At 45.2% G+C, this 21,653-nt stretch overlaps 1 protein-coding gene across 1 annotated transcript in view; it reads right to left on the bottom strand.

The window, feature by feature from the left end:
- Positions 1-19,663, bottom strand: part of CA6 (carbonic anhydrase 6) — a 34,903-nt gene extending 15,240 nt beyond the window's left edge. The window contains exons 1-3 of the mRNA XM_043923674.1: positions 19,512-19,663; positions 8,532-8,672; positions 4,597-4,776 (exon numbers count right to left, since the gene is read on the bottom strand). Coding sequence (XP_043779609.1) covers positions 4,597-4,776; positions 8,532-8,610 — 259 coding nt within the window. The 5' untranslated portion in view covers positions 8,611-8,672; positions 19,512-19,663. The remainder of the gene's footprint in view (positions 1-4,596; positions 4,777-8,531; positions 8,673-19,511) is intronic.
- Between the last annotated feature and the right edge of the window lie 1,990 nt (positions 19,664-21,653).

Raw genomic sequence — 21,653 nt, forward strand, 5'->3', positions numbered from 1 at the left:
GAGACATGGAGAGTGATCCCAAAAGTGACCAAGAAAAATATCTATAAGAGTATAATTTAAGACTTGGAAAGGGACAGTCGGCATCTGTCTTGTTAACAAGGTTTTTCTATTTAGTCATCGATGATAAGGTTTTTCTATTTAAAGTCATCAATGATAGTTATAAACAAGTACATTTTCTTAAAGAGCAAATATTAGGTCTTTGAGGATTTCCCTGGTGGTCCAGTGGTTAAGACTCTGTACTTCCCATGCAGGAGGCATGGGTTGGATCCCTCGTCAAGGAATTAGATCCCACACATCACAAAGTGTAGCCAAAAATAAATCAGGAATTTGATATCTGTCAAATACCCCCCTTCTTCCCTTCCAGAAGCAGCAGGAAGCTGTGATGACAGCTTCATAATATGCCAGGAGGCAGGAATCAGGCCTCTGAGGTTTTACACGCCCTTTGGCAGAACAGGTGTTTTGTGTTCAGTGCTTAAAATGTGGCCAGCTTCTAAGTCAGTGCTCCCATGGGAAAAATGGAAGAGTTTTTCAAAGAAGATGTTCAGTCTTCTGTGTCCAGAGACTGCAGAGCTGAGGAGAGTTAGTACCACACGAGCCGTAACAGAGATCCCAATAAGTGTTTCCCCAGAAACACAATCCCCTGCAGACAGAATGTCTCAGTTCTCAAGCTGTATCAACAGGATCGCACAGGACAGATTGAAAAATGGCAGCAGTACTGGGCTTATCACTCTGCTTTTGAAAAGGTGAGGCCAACTACCCATCCTCCCCAAAATCGATTTGCTGAAACTTCTGGGTTCTGACAATTGATTTAACTTCCAGAACTGACTCCTCTTTGTTTGGAACTGATTTAACCAGATTCTTATCAGCACAGAAAAACCACATGATCTGAGCATTTTCTGTGATCACATCTACAACAAAATAGAGACACTGAAAACAAGTGTTAGAAGGACTTCTCTGGTGGTCTATGCTCCCAACGCAGGGGGCCCTGGGTTCTATCCCTGGTCTGGAACTAGATCCCACAAGCCGCAACTGAAGATCTTGCATGCTGCAACTAAGACCTAGTGCAGTCAAATAAATAAATAAATACTCTTTTTAAAAGAAGAAAATAAGTTTTAGGAACTTTTGCAGCACTTTATCTCAACACCCAAGCGTGTTTTCGATAAAATGTAATTTTATATCTGTATTCTAATCTAATAATAAAAATGGAAGGATGTAAATATAAAATAGACATATAAAGCAGAATTTTAAATTAAAAACACAATCCCATTGACCATCTACAAATCAATGAGAAAGGCCTCGAAATAGAAACTAACCTTGAGACACTTGATCTTGGACTTCTACCCTCCAGAACAGTGAGAAAATAAGATTCTGTGTTTTAAGCCACAAAAACCCCACAATATCATTTACATTAGCACTCCCCTCCCAATTAAATAATTAGGTATAAATCTAATGAATTATATACAAGATCTATATGAGGATAACTGAAAAATTTTGATGAAAGGAGTCACAGAATAAAAAAATGGAGAGGTAGTCCATATTCCTGGATAGGAAGACTCACTATTGTCCAGATGTCAGTTCTTCTCAACATGACCCAGAGACTCAGTGTGGTCCCAATCAAAACACCAACAGGAAAAAACAAACAAACAGACAAAAATCCCAACAGGTTGTCTTATGGATGTCAACAAACTAATTCTGACATTCACATGGAGAAGCCAAATATTCGCATGGAGAAGTCAGGATAGCTGACGCAGTGTTGAAGAAGGGAAATAAAGTTGGAGCACCAATGATACCAAACTTTAAGACTTATTGTAGAGCTACAGTTGGGACATATGGTGGTCCAGTGGCTAAGATGCTATACGCCCCATCCAGGAGCCCGGGTTTGATCCCTAGTCAGGGAACTAGATCCCACATGCAGTAACTAAGATTCAGTGCAGCCAAATAAATAAATAATTTTTTTTTTTTTTTTAAAAAGGCTTACTAAAAAGCTACAGTAGGGACTTCCCTGGCAGTTCAGTGGTTAGGACTCTGCACTTCCACTGCAGGGGGCATGGGTTCAATCCCTGGTCATGAACTAAGATCCCACATGCCTCTCCACAAGGCCAGGAAGAAAAAAAAAGCTACAATAATCAATGCAGTGTGGTCTTGGTGGAAGAATACACAAATAGATCAGTGAACTGAAAAGAAAGTCCAGAAATAGACCCCTATAAATATATTCAACTGATCTTTAACCAAGTAGCAAAAGTGATGTTGTTATTGTTCTTTTCTTGCTGAGTCGTGTCCAATTCTTTGTGACCCCCATGAACTGTATAGCCTGCCCAGCTCCTCTGTCCATGAAATTTCCCAAGCAAGAATACTGGAATGGATTTTCATTTCCTTCTCCAGGGGATCTTCCCGACCCAGGAATCGAACCTTCATCTCCTGCATTGACAGGTGGATTCTTTACCACTGAGCCACCAGGGAAGCCTATGGCAAAGGTGATACAATGGAGCAAAGAGAGTCTCTTCAACAAATGGTGCTGGAACAACTGGTCATCCACACACAAAAAAAAAGAAATAAAAAGAATCTAGATAAAGACCTTATACCCTTCACCAAAATTAATGCAAAATAGATCACAGACCTAAATGTAAGGTACAAAACTATAAAATTCTTAGAAGATAACATAGGAGAAAATCTAGATAACTTTGGGTTTGGTACCTTTTTAGATACAACACCAAAGACGCAATTCATGAAGAAAGAATTGATAAGCTGGGCTCAATTACAATTTAAAACTTCTGCAAAAGAGAGCATCAAGAGAATTAGACAACAAGCCATAGACTGGGAAGAAATATTTGTACAAGACACATCTGATAAAGAACTGCCATCCAAAATACACAATGAAGCTTAAAATTCAACAATAAGACATAACCCAGAGACCATAACAGATACCTCCCCAAAGAAGATACACAGATGGCAAATAAACATATGAAAAGATGTTCCATAGCACAGTTCATCAAGGAAATACAAATTAAACCAACCATGAGATGCCACTACACACCTATGAAAATAACCAAAATCCAGAACACTGACACCACCAAATGCTGGCAAGGATGTGGAGCAAGAGGAACCCTCATGCGTTGCTGGTGGGAATGCAACATGGTGCAGCCACTTTGGAAGAGAGATGAGCAGTTCCTTAGAAAACTAAACATACTCTTACCATACAATCCAGCAATCACGCTCCTTGCTGTTTTCCCAAATGAGTGGAAAACTTATGTCCACACAAACATCTACACATTGGTGTTCATTGATGTTTATAGCAGCTTTATTGTTATTGCTAAATCTTGGAAGCAGCCAAGATGTCCTTAAGTTGGTGAATGGATAAATGAACTTTGGTGCATCCAGACAATGAAATATTATCCAATGCTAAAAAAGAAAGGAGCTATCAAGTTGTGAAAAGACATAGAGAAACCTTCAATGCATATGACTAGGTGAAAGAAGGGCTTTCCTGGTAACTCAGCTGTCAAAGAATCTGCCTGCAGTGCAGGAGACCCCAATTAGATCCCTGGGTGGGAAGATACCCTGGAGGAGGGCATGGCAACCCACTCCAACAACCCACTCCCATGGACAGAGGAGCCTGGCGGGCTGCAGTCCATGGAGTCTTAAAGAGTCAGACACGACTGAATGACAAAGCACAGCACAGCACAGGTGAAAGAAGCCAATCTGAAAAGGTCCCACTCTTCTGCCAACCTCCCAGATGCTTCAGAGAGTGATGTTGGAAGCAGGATCTTGACATTTGTGGTAAAATGATGCTTTCATGAATTATTTGTGGAGGTCAGTGATCCAAATCATAGGTATCTGAGGGCTGCTACCTTTGCCAGCCTCATGAAGAGCAATGGGTTTTATTTTCTCAATAGAGCAAAGAGGAAATCTGAGTCCTATGACCCTACCCCCATAAGCCTATGCAAATAGACAGTAATGGGAGTAGAAAGGGATGTTTCCAAGGAGGACACGGTGGAGGAATCAGACATCTAGGACCTGGGTCCAGCTTGACCATTAGAGACTGTATGACTGGAAGTCCCTTGGATTCTCAAAGTCCCTGGTTTCAGCCTAAAAAATACCTCCCTCTGGGCTTGTCTTGAGGCTTAGAGGAGACGAGCCCACTTGGTGAAAATGAGAAAGATGTGTGCCAAGCTATAGCCGGATTTTATAAGTGTCCAGTCTAGACTTCTACCATAGAGGGGCACCAACACCCAGCCTTTCTTATCTGACCTTCATACATAGAAAATGTGGCCAATCAGACCAGGGCACAGATCAACAGAACACACAGTGGGTCATGCAGCTTCATTGCATCACCTCTCTGTCCGCTGAATTTCCCTCTGGTTGGGTCAGAGTGGGCTTGGAGAGAGGTCAGTGCAGAATGAAGAAGTGAGTGGGGAACCGAGTCTACAGACAGATGCTGTGCTATCTGGGACGAAGTGCCAGGACTCAACACCTGCAGCCCCCAGGCCACACTCTGCATCTCGGCATGTCTAACTCTGGGCAGCCCTGCCAGCCTCCCCCATCGCCCGCTTCCCCAGCTACCCCCCAAGGGACAGAAGCTGGTCTGTCGCCCATCCTTACCCGTGTGGCCGTTGTTGGTCATAGGGAACTCCTCGTGCTGGAGTCCGTAGCCTGTGAGGTTCAGAGCCCTCAGGGAAGGGTTGTACTGAACTTTCTTCACCTGCAGGTCAATGGGCGACTGTCTCGTCCCCCCACAGTCCGGGTACTCCAGAGACCAGTGTGCTTCGTCCAGCGCCCCCTCTGACATGGGAGAGAGCCAAGGGGATCACAGTGAGAGATGCTGCCCAGCCGGGCCCTCTCTATGGGCACCTCACTCAGTATAGAGGCCAGAGCTGGTAGCTCACAGCAGGGCCTGGCCAGGGAGGCCGGCAGAGGCTGAGACCAAGGCTGGAGGTCTGCCTTCTAGAAAGCAGGGCAGGGCCTCCAGGAGGTGGGTTGTTGTTGTTTAGTTGTTCAGTTGTCCAATTTTTTGTGACCCCATGGACTGTAGCCTGCCAGGCTCCTCTATCCCTGGGATTGCCCGGGCAAGATTACTGGAGTGGGTTGCCATTTCCTTCTCCAGGGGATCTTCCTGACCCAGGGATCAAACCCGCATCTCCTGCAATGGCAGATGGATTCTTTACCACTGAGCCATCTGGGAAGCCCAAGGAGGCAGGAAGGGCATGTAAATCAGCTTCACAGACCCTGGGGGGCTTCGGGGCTGGTTCCTAATTTTTCTGTTGCAACCACTGGCCCTGAGAACATGACTTAGTATTTTGAAAGCAATGGCTATCTGTAAGACCAGCTTTGGTTTTTCCTTCGAGTGACTGTCAGCTGATGAATATGGGATGTAACTACGGTGCTAGTGGTAAAGAACTCGCCCGCCAATGCAGGAGATATAAGAGACACAGGTTCGATCCCTGGGTTGGGAAGATCCCCTGAAGGAGGGCATGGCAGCCCACTCCAGTATTCTTGCCTGGAGAATCCCATGGACAGAGGAGCCTGTGGGCTGCAGGGGGGGTCACAAAGAGTCGGACATGACTAAAGGTACTTGGCACAGCACGCAGCTGATAAATGGTCCTGAGGGCTCCTTGGCCTTGGCCTTGGCCTTGGCCTTCCTGTGTTACTTTTAAGGGCCTTTCCTCACTTCTTCTGAGTGCAGTTCCCTTTCCCAGCCCTCAACACTATGAAAGCCCCATCCACACCCTACGGCAGAACCTTCCCACCTCTTTTCTTTCCCATCCCCGCTTCACTGGTTCCCAGTATTGTAAAGACCACCTGGGTGCCTACACTGTGGATTTAAGGCAAGAAGGGAAGCATCAGGTTCAAGGATGACCTAGAATAATTAGTTGAAAAAATGTCAAAGAAAGGAAATTTATCTTTTTAAAGGTAGTTACTAATCACAGAAAAGAGTGATAAAAGCAAGTCATCATAGGAATTCCCTGACAGTCTAGTGGTTAAGACTGTGCACTTCCACAGTTAGATACCTGGACTGGGAATTGAGATCCCACATGCTGTGTGGCACAGCCAAAAAATTAAACAAAAAACCACAACAAAAAAGCAAGTCTTTGTAATGGGTGATTCAGCCTTCAAACAGTTGTGGAGTCTGGTCTCACCCATTTGCAACAGGGACTCCAGCTCTCTTTCCCCCTCAGTGGGCAGCTGTGTCATCCACAGGTTATTTTGAGAAAGATGATCATATCTGGGCCTTTTACAGTTTCCTGGTTCAATAAAAAGTCAATTCTTTATTTCTCCTCCTCTCCTCATTATTCAATAATACACACCAAATTGTAGGCAAGTCTTTCCTAGAGGCAGATGTAAGCATCAAAGTCAGAATTGTTTTTTGTTCCACTGCATGGCATGCAGGATCTAAGGTCTGGGACCAGGGATCGAACCCAGGCTCTCTGCATTAGAAGTGCAGAATCTTAACCACTGGACCCCAGGGAAGTCCCAAGGCCAGATGTCTTGAGCACAGCCCCTTCACGGGCCAAAAGGCTTTTTGCCAGCATGGGGGTTTCTCAAGTGTTTCCAAGAGGTATTTGAGGTAGCTTTCCTGGACTCCTGGTGCTTCCAGAAGGCCACAGTCTCAGGCTATGCTGAGCTGAGAGGGACAGTCTGCACTGTGGGAATCCTCGCTTGTCTTTACCCTACAGCCACCCTCAGCATCTATGGGCCTGCCCAAGCAGAAACCCTGGGGTCTCATGGCGCTGAGCCAGGGAGGGATCCTCTGGGTCAGACAGAATGACTGGTCAGTTGGCTGTCCTGACCTGTGCTGCCAGACTTCTTGAACCTTCCAGCGATGTCCCTAACTCTGCTGCCCTTGACTTAATAGGACACACATCCACCCTCGGTGGACACTCCCCCCAGTATCTGAGGCCAGGGTGGACTGTGCAGAGAGCAGGTTCAAAACCGGCTTGCTCCTGACTCCAGCAGCCCTGGGCATCCTCTTGGGCCCCATGCCTCCCTCCAGGACATGCAGGAGGAGGACCAGGCAGGTGCTTTTGCTCCTGCCACACAGAAGAGGTGTTTCTTATCTGAACCCCACAGTCTTCCTCTCTTTGGCTCACATGTGGGCCAGGACCTGTGGTAAATATCAGAGTTTTTTTTTTCCACTTCATGTCCTGTAAGTGGGGTTCAAGGTGTGAGTCTGGGGCCTCAGCAGGGCTAGGCAATGGAGAGAGGCCAGCCTGGAGGCCGTGTAGTGGTCACTGGGTTCTCAGCACATTGAGATGTTCTAGATAAACTGTGTATCATGGAATTTCCAATAAGAAAGTTCTTGCAAATCCCACACATTCTCAGTGGGACTGCAGGGAGCTCCCTTCAACCACTTTTTTTTCCTATTGGAGGATAATTGCTTTACAATACTGTGTTGGTTTCTGCCATACATCAACATGAATCAGCCATAGATATACATATGTCTGGGCTTCTCAGGTGACGCTAGTAGTAAAGAACCTGCCTACTAATGCAGGAGACATAAAAGACAGAGGTTTGACTCCTGGGTTGGGAAGATCCCCTGAAGGAGGGCCTGGCTGTCCACTCCAATATTCCTGCCTGGAGAATCCCATGAACAGAGGAGCCTGGTGGGCTACAGTCCATGAATCAGACATGATTGAAGCGACTTAGTACACATGCATTCATATGTTACCTCCTTCCTACACCGCCCTCCCATCACTCATGCTATCCCACCCCTCTAGGTTGTCACAGAGCACTGGACTGAGCTCCCTGAGTCTCACAGAAATTCCCACTGGCAATGGATTTTACCTATGGTAATGTGTTTGTTTCTATGCTATTCTCTCAATTCACCCCACCCTCTTCTTCCCCTTCCTGTGTCCACAAATCTGTTCTCTATGCCTCCATCTCTCCTGAAGTGGAAGTGATAGCTGCTCAGTCATGTCCGACTCTTTGTGACCCCATGGACTGTAGCCAGCCAGGCTCCTCTGTCCATGGAATCCTCCAGGCAAGAATACTGGAGTGGGCAGCCATTTCTTTCTCCTGGGGATCTTCCCAACCCAGGGACTAAACCCGGGTCTCCTGCATTGCAGGCAGATTCTTTACCGTCTGAACCACCAGGGGATCCCCCCTTGCTGTCCTACAAATAGGTTCATCGGTACCATTTTTCCAGATTCCATACATATGCGTTAATATACAGTATTTGTCTTTCTGTTTCTGACTTACTTCACTCCGTATAACTGCTTTATTTTATTTTTTTTGTCCCCCCCCACCCCCAAAATGTCAACCGCTTTATTTTTTATCTACACAGACAGAGTGCAAATGGCTTTGCTGTCAGAAGCACTGAGCGAGTTGTCAAGCCAGCAGCAGGAGTGGGAAAGCAGAAACCCTGTGGTTGATTCAGGGATCCAGACATGGGGAGAGCTCTGCCCTACTCTCTGTAACTGAGGTCTCCCCCAGCCTGAGATGTGGAGCCCCCAACAGCACCACACACAGTCATCACACGTGGTCACCCCTGACTGACCAGGCTTCACCCTTGAGAAGTGGGTGCCACCCCTGGGCCTTACCTGAGTAGGTCCACTCGGCCCCGTGCTGGGCCTGGGCTCCCAGCACGAGCAGGGATAGCAGGGTGACCAGGGGCGTCATGTTGCGGCAGGTCTGGAGTCAGGGCCGATGCTGCGGAGGCTCCTCTTTTAAAAGCTCAGAAACTGTAAATAACAATTTACCGGGTCTGGCCGGCTGATCCACCCTTTGCTGCGCCCACTGAAAAACAGCACGCCCCTCACACCCGCTTCCCCGGCCAGGTGATGCGCACCTGCCCCATCACCTCTGGCACAAGCACCGAGTCCACGTGGCCTGAGGGTTCGGTTGTCTGCTGTCTGATTTATGAAAACTCACTCAGAGGGTCACACAGCGCAGCCTTTGTGGGCAAGCGACTACCTCGGGCCAAGCAGATGGCCCCAGGCAGAGGGCTGCAGAGTGGGGAGGTTTTTTCAAAACAATGGCATTTTCTGTGACCTCGCTCCTGGCAAGCGGGGCCCAGGAAGGGAACCGGTGAGGAGCATCACCAGTGCCTAAAGCCCCAGCCGGATGCTGCGTGGTATTTCCTGCCTGCCTCAGCAGTAGACACCTGCCACTCACGCAGACTTAGGGCTGCCCTCAGCCGGACAGCTGGAGAGATGGCCTGGGCCCCATGCGTGCTCAGTTGCTCAGTCGTGTCGACTCTTTCGAGACTCCATGGACAGTAGCCCACCAGGCCCCTCTGTCCATGGGATTCTCCTGGTAAGAATACTGGAGTGGATTGCCACTTTCTCCTCCAGGGGATCTTTCTGACCCAGGGATCAAACCCACGTCTCTTCTGTCTCCTGCATTACAGGTGGATTCTTTATCTGCTGAACCACTGGGGAAGCCCCATGTTTGAGCATAAAATGAAGGATCCAACTGCAGGCTGTCCTGTTCTAATCCTCTTTTTTTTCTTAAGCCTTTTTTTTTTAAATGTGGGCCATGTTTAAATTCTTCATTGAATTTGTTACAACATTGCTTCCGTTTTTTGATGTTTTGGTTTTCCGGTCACAAGGCATATGGGATCTTAGCTCCCAGACCAGGGATCAAACCTGCACCCCCTGTGTTGGAAGGCAAAGTTTTAACCACTGGACCACCAGGGAAGTTCCTCATCCTAACTCTTGAATCACTGGTGGATGCTGAGTCCCAGCTCATGAGCCACATCCCAACACGTGTCCTGAGTTAGCCCAGCTGCTGTGGGTGTCTGAGTTGCTCTATGGAATGGATTTGCTCTGACAGCCACAGTGCGCTTGGTCACACCCAAACCCATCCAACACACCGGATCAATGAATTGCCTAATCCTCCTGTGTCCACTTGGGTAAACAGTCCTTGAAATTAGCTGAGAGAGAAATTTTAGAGGTTATACTTGCTGACAGGCTCATACTTCCCATGCCCTTCAGAGAGGACACAGGAAAAGGGCAGCAATGTTCTTGGCCTGAAACAAAGGACAGTCCTGTTCTGCAGAACAGAGCTAATGCCCTCTGCAGCTTCTTTAATCTCATGGCCTACTTTTCCCTGGAATCTGAGGGATGCTGCAATGGCAGTACAGTAGCATGATTTAACTCTGGTGGAGAGAAAGGATTCTGTGGCCAGACCAACAGAGTTCAGAACTCTGCTCTGCCACTTACTAGCTGTGTGAACTTCAGCAAGTTACTCAACTGTTTCTTTGCCTCCATTCCTTCAGTTTAATAGGACTTAAGGATAGTACTTCCTCATGCAAGGAGATCAAACCAGTCAATCCTAAAGGAAATTAACCCTGAATATTCATTGAAAGGACTGATGCTGAAGTTGAAGCTCCAATACTTTGGCTACCTGATGTGGAGAGCCGACTCATTGGAAAAGATCCTGATGCTGGGAAAGATTGAGAGCAGGAGGAAAAGGGAGCAACAGAGGATGAGATGGTTGGATGGCATTACCGACTTGATGGCCATGAGTTTGAGCAAACTCTGGGAGATAGTGAAAGACAGGGAAGCCTGGCATGCTGCATTCCATGGAGTCGCAAAGAGTTATACATGACTGAGCAACTCAACAACAGCAACCTCCTCCTGAGGATACAACAACAAATCTGTATGTAATACTCAGAGTAGCACGTGGTATGTGGCAAACAGGGTTGTTATTTTATGGAGAAAGGAAGTGACATCATTGTCACCTAGCCTGTTGGGGAGGGAACAGAGGTGAAAATGCAGAACTCGATCTCCAACTGAAACAGCTTTCCAGGTTTTCAGAAATAGGAAACCCACTGCCCAGTCTTTGCTAAGGAAGTTAGATCCCAGCCTGCTGGGCCCAGGTCTGGCTAAAAGGGCCACCTTGTAAGACCCAGTTCTGCTGAGGATACTGAGACGGGCATCTACCTTTAGGACTTTTAGACATGCCAGGGAGCCCTGATACCCAACTGGCAGGAAAACAAAAACTGAGCCATCTCAACTCTTTTCTTAAGAATCACAGAAAGAATTAGAGAACCGTGGAGGGAGCCAGAAGATCCTAATGTGGAGAAGCCAAGGAGCTTTGCTGAGGTGAGAAGGAACTCAAGTAAGTCAGAGTGTAAGACAGGGGAAACTGCAGAGAGAGGGAGGCAGAAAGGAGAATGAGAGGAGACGGGAAGAGACCTACAGAGAAAGGAGGGTTCCTGGAGCCACATGGTCTGGCCTGAGTGTTGGCCGCTTCCAATGGCTCCCACGCTCCATCTCTCATTTGTGAGAAGTGTGGTCCTGAGGCTAGCGCTTTGGGATGCCTGAGAGAGCCCTGGTGCTTTTATTGCCCCGCAAAATCTTTGAAGTAAGTGCACAGTTGCTTTGGGGCATCTGTAATGTTAACATCCCTTGCCTGGAACCCTACTGCAGAACATGCATCCATCCATCAGACCTGCAGCTTTGCCCGGGTTTCTCTGTCTCTTTGGCCAGCTACTAGCCTGTACAACTGGCTAACACTGCGAATAAGTGGTTAGGGTGAATGATTAAGTTAATAAAGTAATCAGACTAGTCAAGTCCCATCTGCTAATGAGGGCACCTTACTAGAGAGGGATGGGGTCTGGGTTGCCTCCCAGACTCCAGTGACCTAATCCACATAGAATCGGTCAAGGTCACTTTTGTTGCCTACTTTCTAGCTCACTGTCTTCTTTGACCCTAAAATTTTCCATTAACCTTGAACATGTTTCCGCCCTGTATTTGAAAAGCACATTGTTTCGATTTTTATAGTGTGCCACATTAGACTCTGAACTTGCCTTTTCTGCTTTCATCCAACCACATCTCCACCTCATCAAAGATGTGTCTTATTCGCAACTCCTGTTTTTCTGGATACTGTGATTTGGGTGGTTGTCTGAGATGAGTTGACAAGTATGCCATTTTTAATCACAACATAATGTCAGAAATGACAAAGGAGACTTGTTTCTCCTTGGTGCCACCACAGCTGCGTGAAGGAGACCCACTGAGGCAAAGAAAAAGGGAGGGCAGTGAGGTGAGGTCAGCCCAGATAAACAGGGAAGTACCACCAGTCCAGGGAGGCAGGGAGGGGTGATCAGGCCAGGGGAGCAGAGAGGGGTGATCAGTCCAGGAGGGCAGGCAGGGGTGATCAGTCCAGAGGGCAGAGAGGGGTGATCAGTTCAGGGGGCAAAGAGGGGTGATCAGTCCAGATGAGCAGGGATGGGTGATCAGTCCAGGTGAGCAGGGAGAGGTGATCAGTCCAGGTGAGCAGGGATGGGTGATCAGTCCAGGGGGCAGAGAGAGGTGATCAGTTCAGGGGGCAAAGAGGGCTGATCAGTCCAGATGAGCAGGGATGGGTGATCAGCCCGGGTGAGCAGAAAAAAGTGATCAACACAGGTGAACAAGGAGGTATGGTCGGCCCAGGTGAGCAGGGAGGGATGATAAGCCCGGGTGTACGGGGAAATACTATCAGCCCACATAAACAGGGAAGTACTGTCAGCTCAGGAGAGCCAAAGCTCAGGTTTGCATAGGACTGGCATGGAAAGATGAATTTGGCTACACAAGAACACATACATTTTGGCTGTAAGTAATACAGACAGGCCATTGTTCTGTTTCATTTAGGAGTTCCAGCTCTGGAATCCTGAAGACTGAATCATTCTCAACAAGTTAGTTGTCTAAATAAGTAAAGGTTCAATTCTATATAAGCACCTCTAAGACGCTTAGTCCACTTTGGATTAAAACTTTTTTTTTTTTTTTTTTAATTTTTTTATTAGTTGGAGGCTAATTACTTCACAACATTTCAGTGGGTTTTGTCATACATTGATATGAATCAGCCATAGATTTACACTTATTCCCCATCCCGATCCCCCCTCCCACCTCCCTCTTCACCCGACTCCTCTGGGTCTTCCCAGTGCACCAGGCCCGAGCACTTGTCTCATGCATCCCACCTGGGCTGGTGATCTGTTTCACCATAGATAGTATACATGCTGTTCTTTTGAAACATCCCACCCTCACATTCTCCCACAGAGTTCAAAAGTCTGTTCTGTATTTCTGTGTCTCTTTTTCTGTTTTGCATATAGGGTTATCATTACCATCTTTCTAAATTCCATATATATGTGTTAGTATGCTGTAATGTTCTTTATCTTTCTGGCTTACTTCACTCTGTATAATGGGCTCCAGTTTCATCCATCTCATTAGGACTGATTCAAATGAATTCTTTTTGACAGCTGAGTAATATTCCATGGTGTATATGTACCACAGCTTCCTTATCCATTCATCTGCTGATGGGCATCTAGGTTGCTTCCATGTCCTGGCTATTATAAACAGTGCTGCAATGAACATTGGGGTGCACGTGTCTCTTTCAGATCTGGTTTCCTTAGTGTGTATGCCCAAAAGTGGGATTGCTGGGTCATATGGCAGTTCTATTTCCAGTTTTTTAAGGAATCTCCACACTGTTCTCCATAGTGACTGTACTAGTTTGCATTCCCACCAACAGTGTAAGAGGGTTCCCTTTTCTCCACACCCTCTCCAGCATTTATTGCTTGTAGTCTTTTGGATAGCAGCCATCCTGACTGGCGTGTAATGGTACCTCATTGTGGTTTTGATTTGCATTTCTCTAATAATGAGTGATGTTGAGCACCTTTTCATGTGTTTGTTAGCCATCTGTATGTCTTCTTTGGAGAAATGTCTGTTTAGTTCTTTGGCCCATTTTTTGATTGGGTCATTTATTTTTCTGGAATTGAGCTTCAGGAGTTGCTTGTATATTTTTGAGATTAATCCTTTGTCTGTTTCTTCATTTGCTATTATTTTCTCCCAATCTGACGGCTGTCTTTTCACCTTACTTATAGTTTCCTTTGTAGTGCAAAAGCTTTTAAGTTTCATTAGATCCCATTTGTTTAGTTTTGCTTTTATTTCCAATATTCTGGGAGGTGGGTCATAGAGGATCCTGCTGTGATTTATGTCAGAGAGTGTTTTGCCTATGTTCTCCTCTAGGAGTTTTATAGTTTCTGGTCTTACATTTAGATCTTTAATCCATTTTGAGTTTATTTTTGTGTATGGTGTTAGAAAGTGTTCTAGTTTCATTCTTTTACAAGTGGTTGACCAGTTTTCCCAGCACCACTTGTTAAAGAGGTTGTCTTTTTTCCATTGTATATCCTTGCCTCCTTTGTCAAAGATAAGGTGTCCATAGGTTCGTGGATTTATCTCTGGGCTTTCTATTCTGTTCCATTGATCTATATTTCTGTCTTTGTGCCAGTACCATACTGTCTTGATGACTGTGGCTTTGTAGTAGAGTCTGAAGTCAGGCAGGTTGATTCCTCCAGTTCCATTCTTCTTTCTCAAGATTACTTTGGCTATTCGAGGTTTTTTGTATTTCCATACAAATTGTGAAATTCTTTGGTCTAGTTCTGTGAAAAATACCGTTGGTAGCTTGATAGGGATTGCATTGAATCTATAGATTGCTTTGGGTAGAATAGCCATTTTGACAATATTGATTCTTCCAATCCATGAACACGGTATGTTTCTCCATCTGTTTGTGTCCTCTTTGATTTCTTTCATCAGTGTTTTATAGTTTTCTATGTATAGGTCTTTTGTTTCTTTAGGTAGATATACTCCTAAGTATTTTATTCTTTTTGTTGCAATGGTGAATGGTATTGTTTCCTTAATTTCTCTTTCTGTTTTTTCATTGTTAGTATATAGGAATGCAAGGGATTTCTGTGTGTTAATTTTATATCCTGCAACTTTACTATATTCATTGATTAGTTCTAGTAATTTTCTGGTAGAGTCTTTAGGGTTTTCTATGTAGAGGATCATGTCATCTGCAAACAGTGAGAGTTTCACTTCTTCTTTTCCTATCTGGATTCCTTTTACTTCTTTTTCTGCTCTGATTGCTGTGGCCAAAACTTCCAACACTATGTTGAACAGTAGTGGTGACAGTGGGCACCCTTGTCTTGTTCCTGATTTCAGGGGGAATGCTTTCAATTTTTCACCATTGAGGGTGATGCTTGCTGTGGGTTTGTCATATATGGCTTTTATAATGTTGAGGTATGTTCCTTCTATTCCTGCTTTTTGGAGAGTTTTAATCATAAATGAGTGTTGAATTTTGTCAAAGGCTTTCTCTGCATCTATTGAGATAATCATATGGTTTTTATCTTTCAATTTGTTAATGTGGTGTATTACGTTGATTGATTTGCGGATATTGAAGAATCCTTGCATTCCTGGGATAAAGCCCACTTGGTCGTGGTGTATGATTTTTTTAATATGTTGTTGGATTCTGTTTGCTAGAATTTTGTTAAGGATTTTTGCATCTATGTTCATCAGTGATATTGGCCTGTAGTTTTCTTTTTTTGTGGCATCTTTGTCTGGTTTTGGAATTAGGGTGATGGTGGCCTCATAGAATGAGTTTGGAAGTTTACCTTCTTCTGCAATTTTCTGGAAGAGTTTGAGTAAGGTAGGTGTTAGCTCTTCTCTAAATTTTTGGTAGAATTCAGCTGTGAAGCCATCTGGTCCTGGGCTTTTGTTTGCTGGAAGATTTTTGATTACACTTTCGATTTCCTTGCCTGTGATGGGTCTGTTAAGATCTTCTATTTCTTCCTGGTTCAGTTTTGGAAAGTTATACTTTTCTAAGAATTTGTCCATTTCATCCAAGTTGTCCATTTTATTGGCATAGAGCTGCTGGTAGTAGTCTCTTATGATCCTTTGTATTTCAGTGTTGTCTGTTGTGATCTCTCCATTTTCATTTCTAATTTTGTTAATTTGGTTCTTCTCTCTTTGCTTCTTAATGAGTCTTGCTAATGGTTTGTCAATTTTGTTTATTTTTTCAAAAAACCAGCTTTTAGCTTTGTTGATTTTTGCTATGGTCTCTTTAGTTTCTTTTGCATTTATTTCTGCCCTGATTTTTAAGATTTCTTTCCTTCTGCTAACCCTGGGGTTCTTCATTTCTTCCTTCTCTAATTGCTTTAGGTGTAGAGTTAGGTTATTTATTTGGCTTTTTTCTTGTTTCTTGATGTAAGCCTGTAATGCTATGAACTTTCCCCTTAGCACTGCTTTTACAGTGTCCCATAGGTTTTGGGTTGTTGTGTTTTCATTTTCATTCATTTCTATACATATTTTGATTTCTTTTTTGATTTCTTCTATGATTTGTTGGTTATTCAGAAGTGTGGATTAAAACTTTTAAGGCGTACCATGCTCTTGCCTGTTGTCTGCAGTAGGTCAAGCTGAATGCAATTAAACTTTTCTTAATGACCAAGACCCACTAATTTAAATATCAATTATTATCCTTTATCATAATGTATTTATGCCCAGTGGGCCTATAATTATATGAGTCCTCTCCCTACATGAAACAACCCTAACTGTTACACTTTTGGATTTCTTGTTTTAGATGTTGAGAGAGGAATTTCATCTTTCAATTATTAAAGCAATGTACACCCATGTTCATGGGTAAAATAGTCAAATTATTAACATACAGAAGGCATGTAACATACAGAAGGCAGTATAGTAAAAGCTACGGCTTTTCCAGTAGTCATGTATGGACGTGAGAGTTGGACCATAAAGAAGACTGAACACTGAAGAACTGATGTCTTCAAACTGTGGTGCTGGAGAAGACTCTTGAGAGTCCCTTGGACTGCAAAGAGATCAAACCAGTCAATCCTAAAGGAACTATTCATTGGAAGGACTGATGCTGAAGCTGAAGCTGAAGCTCCAATACTTTGGCCACCTGATTCGAAGAGCCAACTCATTGGAAAAGACCTTTATACTGGGAAAGACTGAGGGCAAGAGGAGAAGAGGGCAGTAGAGGATGAGATGGTTAAAGAGCATCACTGACTCAATGAACGTGAATTTGACCGAACTCTGGGAGACAGTAAAGGGCAGGAAAGCTTGGCTTGCTGCAGTCTATGAGGTTGCAAAAAGTTGGACACGACTTAGCCATTAAGCAACAACAACAGAAGACCAATTGATACAGAGATGAGACTTGGTGCTAAGGCAGGGTCTGGAGGACTCTGCTTTGCTAGAAGTTAACTCTTTAGTTGATAGATTATAAACAGGTTTGGAAGTGCTGGGGAAAGGCTGGGAGGCTGGAGCATCTGGAGGTACCAATGTGTATGTTCACTTTTTAATAGTTAATGCTTCCCTACTGGTGGCTCAGTAGTAAAAGAATCTGCCTGCCAGTGCTTGAGACATGGGTTCGATCCCTGGTTTGGGAAGATCCCCTGGAGAAGGAAATGGCAACTCACTCCAGTATTCTTGCCTGGAAAACCCCATGGACAGAGGAGCCTGGCAGGCTACAATCAATGAGATTGCAATGACATGGACACAACTTAGCGACTGAACAACAATGACAAACTGTAACATAGGCTGTCAGCTGTTGCTTCTCAATTGTCCACTTGGTACCCTCACTTCCTGGCTTCTTGCTGCTTTTTATCTAGTTGGTCAGCGATCAGATAATTATACTCCTTAGAATTATATGCACAAGAAGAATGGAGACAGCTGAACCAAGAGCACTGAGGCTGTTGTAAAACCAAAGAATGCAAACACTGAAATATTCATTTTGACTACTCATGAAATGTTTATATCCTTTCTGACTTTTGGTTATACCCATGTAAGTGAAGCATTACTAACCTGTCAAGCTAAATAACCTACTTGCAGAATATGCGACCACATCTAGCCCTCATTCAGTGAGGCCCATGAGTTCTTTCCCCAGCCTCTTGGTGGATGAATTCCCCAGTCTTACAGGGAACCTCCAGTCTCATCTGTCCTCCTAGAATTCAGCACCTACTGTTTCGTCTACCCGCAGGCATTTTCCTCCATTGTATCTATCCTTCTTCCTTACTGGGTACCAGTATCCCACATCAAAAAACATCCAGACTAGGACTTCCCTGGCAGTGCAGTGGTCAAGAATCCACCTTGCAATGCAGGGGACACAGATTTGATCTCTGATCAGGTAACTAAGATCCCACATGCAAGGAAGCAGCTAAGTCCACATGCTGTAACTACTGAATCTACGTGCCACAACTGGAGAGTCTGTGTAGCACAACAAAAAATCTCACATGACACATGAAGATTCCCATGTGCTGCAACTAAGACCCATCAGACAAATAAATAAATATTAAAAAAAAAAAACATCCAGACCAAAACCCTTGTGGAGATTCTCTTCTCCATTATTAATATGGGAATAAGCAAAATAGAGAGCTTCCTGGGTGGTGCTAGTGGCAAAGAACCTGTCTTCCAATGCAGGAGACATGAGACTTATGGGTTCAATCCCTCGGTTGGGAAGGTCCCCTGAAGGAGGGCAAGGCAACATACTCCAGTATTCTTGCATGGAAACTCCCCCTGAAACGTTGTTGCTGAACCATGAAAAGACGCCGGGATTCTTGGTCTCTGGAGGAGAAGAATTTAATCCAGGGCCAGAGATGAGGCTTGATCACTCAGCGCTTTTGTGTAATAAAGTTTTATTAAAGTATAAAGGAGATAGAGAAAGCTTCTGACATAGGCATCAGAAGGGAGCAGAAAGAGTACCCCCCTCCTAGTCTTCAGCTGGATGTTATATAGTCACTGCTGCTGCTGCTGCTGCTGCTGCTGCTGCTGCTGCTAAGTCGCTTCAGTCGTGTCCGACTCTGTGCGACCCCATAGACGGCAGCCCACTAGGCTCCCCCGTCCCTGGGATTCTCCAGGCAAGAACGCTGGAGTGATTTGCCATTTCCTTCTGCAATGCATGAAAGTGAAAAGGGAAAGTGAAGTCGCTCAGTCGTGTCCGACTCTTAGCGACCCCATGGACTGCAGCCTACCAGGATGATCTGTCCATGGGATTTTCCAGGCAAGAGTACTGGAGTGGGGTGCCACTGCCTTCTCCATATAGTCACTAGCAGTTTGTTAATGAAAGAAAGGAATGTCTTAAAACTCAGAATGGCACCAGGCCCCTCATCCATAAGATGTATTTTGGGATAATCTTGGCACCAGAGGAGTCATCCCGGGCCATAAACCGATTGACTTGAATCTTGTAGAAGGGCAGATTACCATACAAATAGTTTTGTTTACATAGATTAGGGAAACAATGTCTGAGTATAACGTAATGGTTTGTCAAGTAGGTGGAACCAACTTGAACACAGAGTCTGGGGTAAATGCATAGTACATTAACATAACTTAAGACAAACATTTCTGTGAGAAAAATGCATAGGTTGACTCAAGGTTTGAGAATAATTAACTTCAGGTAGAACCAGGTGTCATTATGGCAACACAGTATTTTAAGAGAAACCTCCTTTTAAATTTGTATAGAGAAGGAAAAAAATATCGCTAGTTTGTTTCCTCCTGCCCTTTAAGAGAGAGAAAAATGTCTGACACTTGCAGCCTATTTCCTCTGTTTGGAGACCCCCGGCCTTCCTACCTGTTACCCTCGCACCATGGACAGAGAAGCCTGGTAAGCTATGGTCCGTAAGGTCGCAAAGAGTCAGACATGACTGAAGAGACTTAGCAAGCACACACACATGCAAGCAAGATAGGATCCAATATCTAAAAATATTTACTGCTCAGACTTCCATCCACATTTTGTGGCCCTTGTCTGTGCAAACTTACCATAGGACCTGTTGGAGTTGGAAGTCCCATTAACCTCTCCTGCTGGCTGTCTCTTCAGCTCCTTGGAAGACACCTGGGCCAGGTCTTGCTTCAAGCCCTTTTATGTACTCCTCCCCTGGTCTATTTCTGTAGGACAGGTTTGTGTGCTTCCAGCTCCACCCTGAACTGGTCAATAAGTAATTCCAGATCTATACTGAGTCCTAACCCTCCCCTTACACCCAAGAGACTGGTTTCACAAGTAGATTATTCATTTCCTGTCACCACTGTAACAAATTACCACAAATTACTCAAAACAAGATGTTTTTCTCTTACAGATCTGGAGCTCAGAAATCCAAAATTGCTTTGCCCAGGCTGAAGTCAAGGTGTCGGTAGAGCTGGTTTATTCTAGAACTTCAAGGGAGAATTTGAGCCTCCTGCTTTTCAGCTCCCGAGGCTGCCTACACTACTTGGCGCACAGCTTCTTCCTTGAATCCCACTGATCTCTCCCTTCCATCATCACATCTCCTACTTCCTCATTTGATCTTCTAGCTTCCCTCTTATGAGGATTCTTGTGATCACATTTAGGGTTCATCCAGGTAATCCAGGATCATCTCCCTATCTCAAAATCTTTAACTTAATCACACCTGCAATTCTTTTTTGTACCTTTGACAGGTTCTGGGGATGAGGATGTGGACATCTTTGAGGGGAGCACTTGTTCAGCCTACCACAAGGGTTCAGGGGACTACCAAGTTAAATTAAATCATGAGTGGCTAAAAATGGGATTTAAACTTTAAAGAACAGCAAAATAAATCCACAATGCCATGAAATATACCAGAAATGGAGAGGACTACAGGAAAACAAGATGGACAACAGCTGATCTGTCAGGAGAATACATTGGCTTGGCCAAAAATTTCACTCAGGGTTTTCGGCACGATGTTATGGAAAAACCCAAAGAAACTTTTTGACCAACCCAATACAATTGCCAGGGGCTTACCTGGTGGATCAGTGGTAAAGAATCTGTTTGCCAATGCAGGAGACACAGGTTCAATCCCAGGGTTGAGAAGATTCCCTGCAGAAGGAAACAGCAAGGGAGAATAAGATGATGGAGGAGTAGGCAGACGTGGAGTATATCTCTCTCCACAGATACATCAAGAATACACCTTCAGAGACAAAAGATCTTGCAGAACACCAGCAGAGAGCAGGCAGGAGTACCTGACCACTGGAAAAGAATATATAGAGCATGCGAAATTCACTAGGATGAAGGAAGCAGAGGGAGAAGAGGAGAGTGAGCAGGACTGGACCTGCACCTGGAGGGTGGGGGAACTGAAACAGGGGTCAGATCCTCACATCGGGGCAACTGTCCAGGACAGAGGAAAAGCATCCGAGGCTGAGAGTGAAGCAGCTGATTTGTGGCAGTCTGAATGGAATAAGAATCACACAGAGAGTCCTTGCCACAGCCATATGTACCCCAGACAAGGATGCAAGTCCCCTAAAAAGCATAGTGGCTGGGAGCTGACATGTAGGGATTGGAGAACAGTCCCAGGGCAAGGTCTGCTACTGATTGTGTGGAGACAGCCCGAGGGGACGTGAGGGGGGAGATCACATGGAAAATGTCTGTGGAGGAAAACTAGGTAGCCGCTGGAGGCAGGGCAATACTGCTGAGTCAAGTGCAGTGGGTGGAACCATTACTGTAGCCTCTCTCTCCCCACACACCAGCACCAGTAGCTGAACAATGAAGACCCCAGAGAGGCTGTCCCTTTAAGCACCTGATGCACCAAGCAGCAGAGAAGGATCAGTCAAAGAGGCCCTCTGATTGCCAGCTGCCAGAGCCTAGAAGACTCTGATAGGGTTACAGCTCCTGAGGCTAAGGTGGTTGGTGCACACTTGGCACTGCCAGGGTCCCCAGGATACAAACAGACTTGGCACCATCAGGGTCCCCAGGATACAGACTTGGTACCACCAGGGTCCCCAAGATCCAAGCAGCTGCGCCACCTCCGTGCTCAATTCTCACTGGTGCAAAGCAGCCAGAGGCTAGAAAAAGCCCTATTAGTGCCATATCTCATGACAATAGCCACTGGCCCCCCCTGAGTACCTGGCACTGCCGGGATCCCCGCAATCCAAGAAACCCCACCACATTCACACTTGATCCCCACTGGGACAGAG

The sequence above is a fragment of the Cervus elaphus genome, chromosome 14, assembly GCF_910594005.1.
Source record: "Cervus elaphus chromosome 14, mCerEla1.1, whole genome shotgun sequence".
Taxonomy (NCBI): domain Eukaryota; kingdom Metazoa; phylum Chordata; class Mammalia; order Artiodactyla; family Cervidae; genus Cervus; species Cervus elaphus.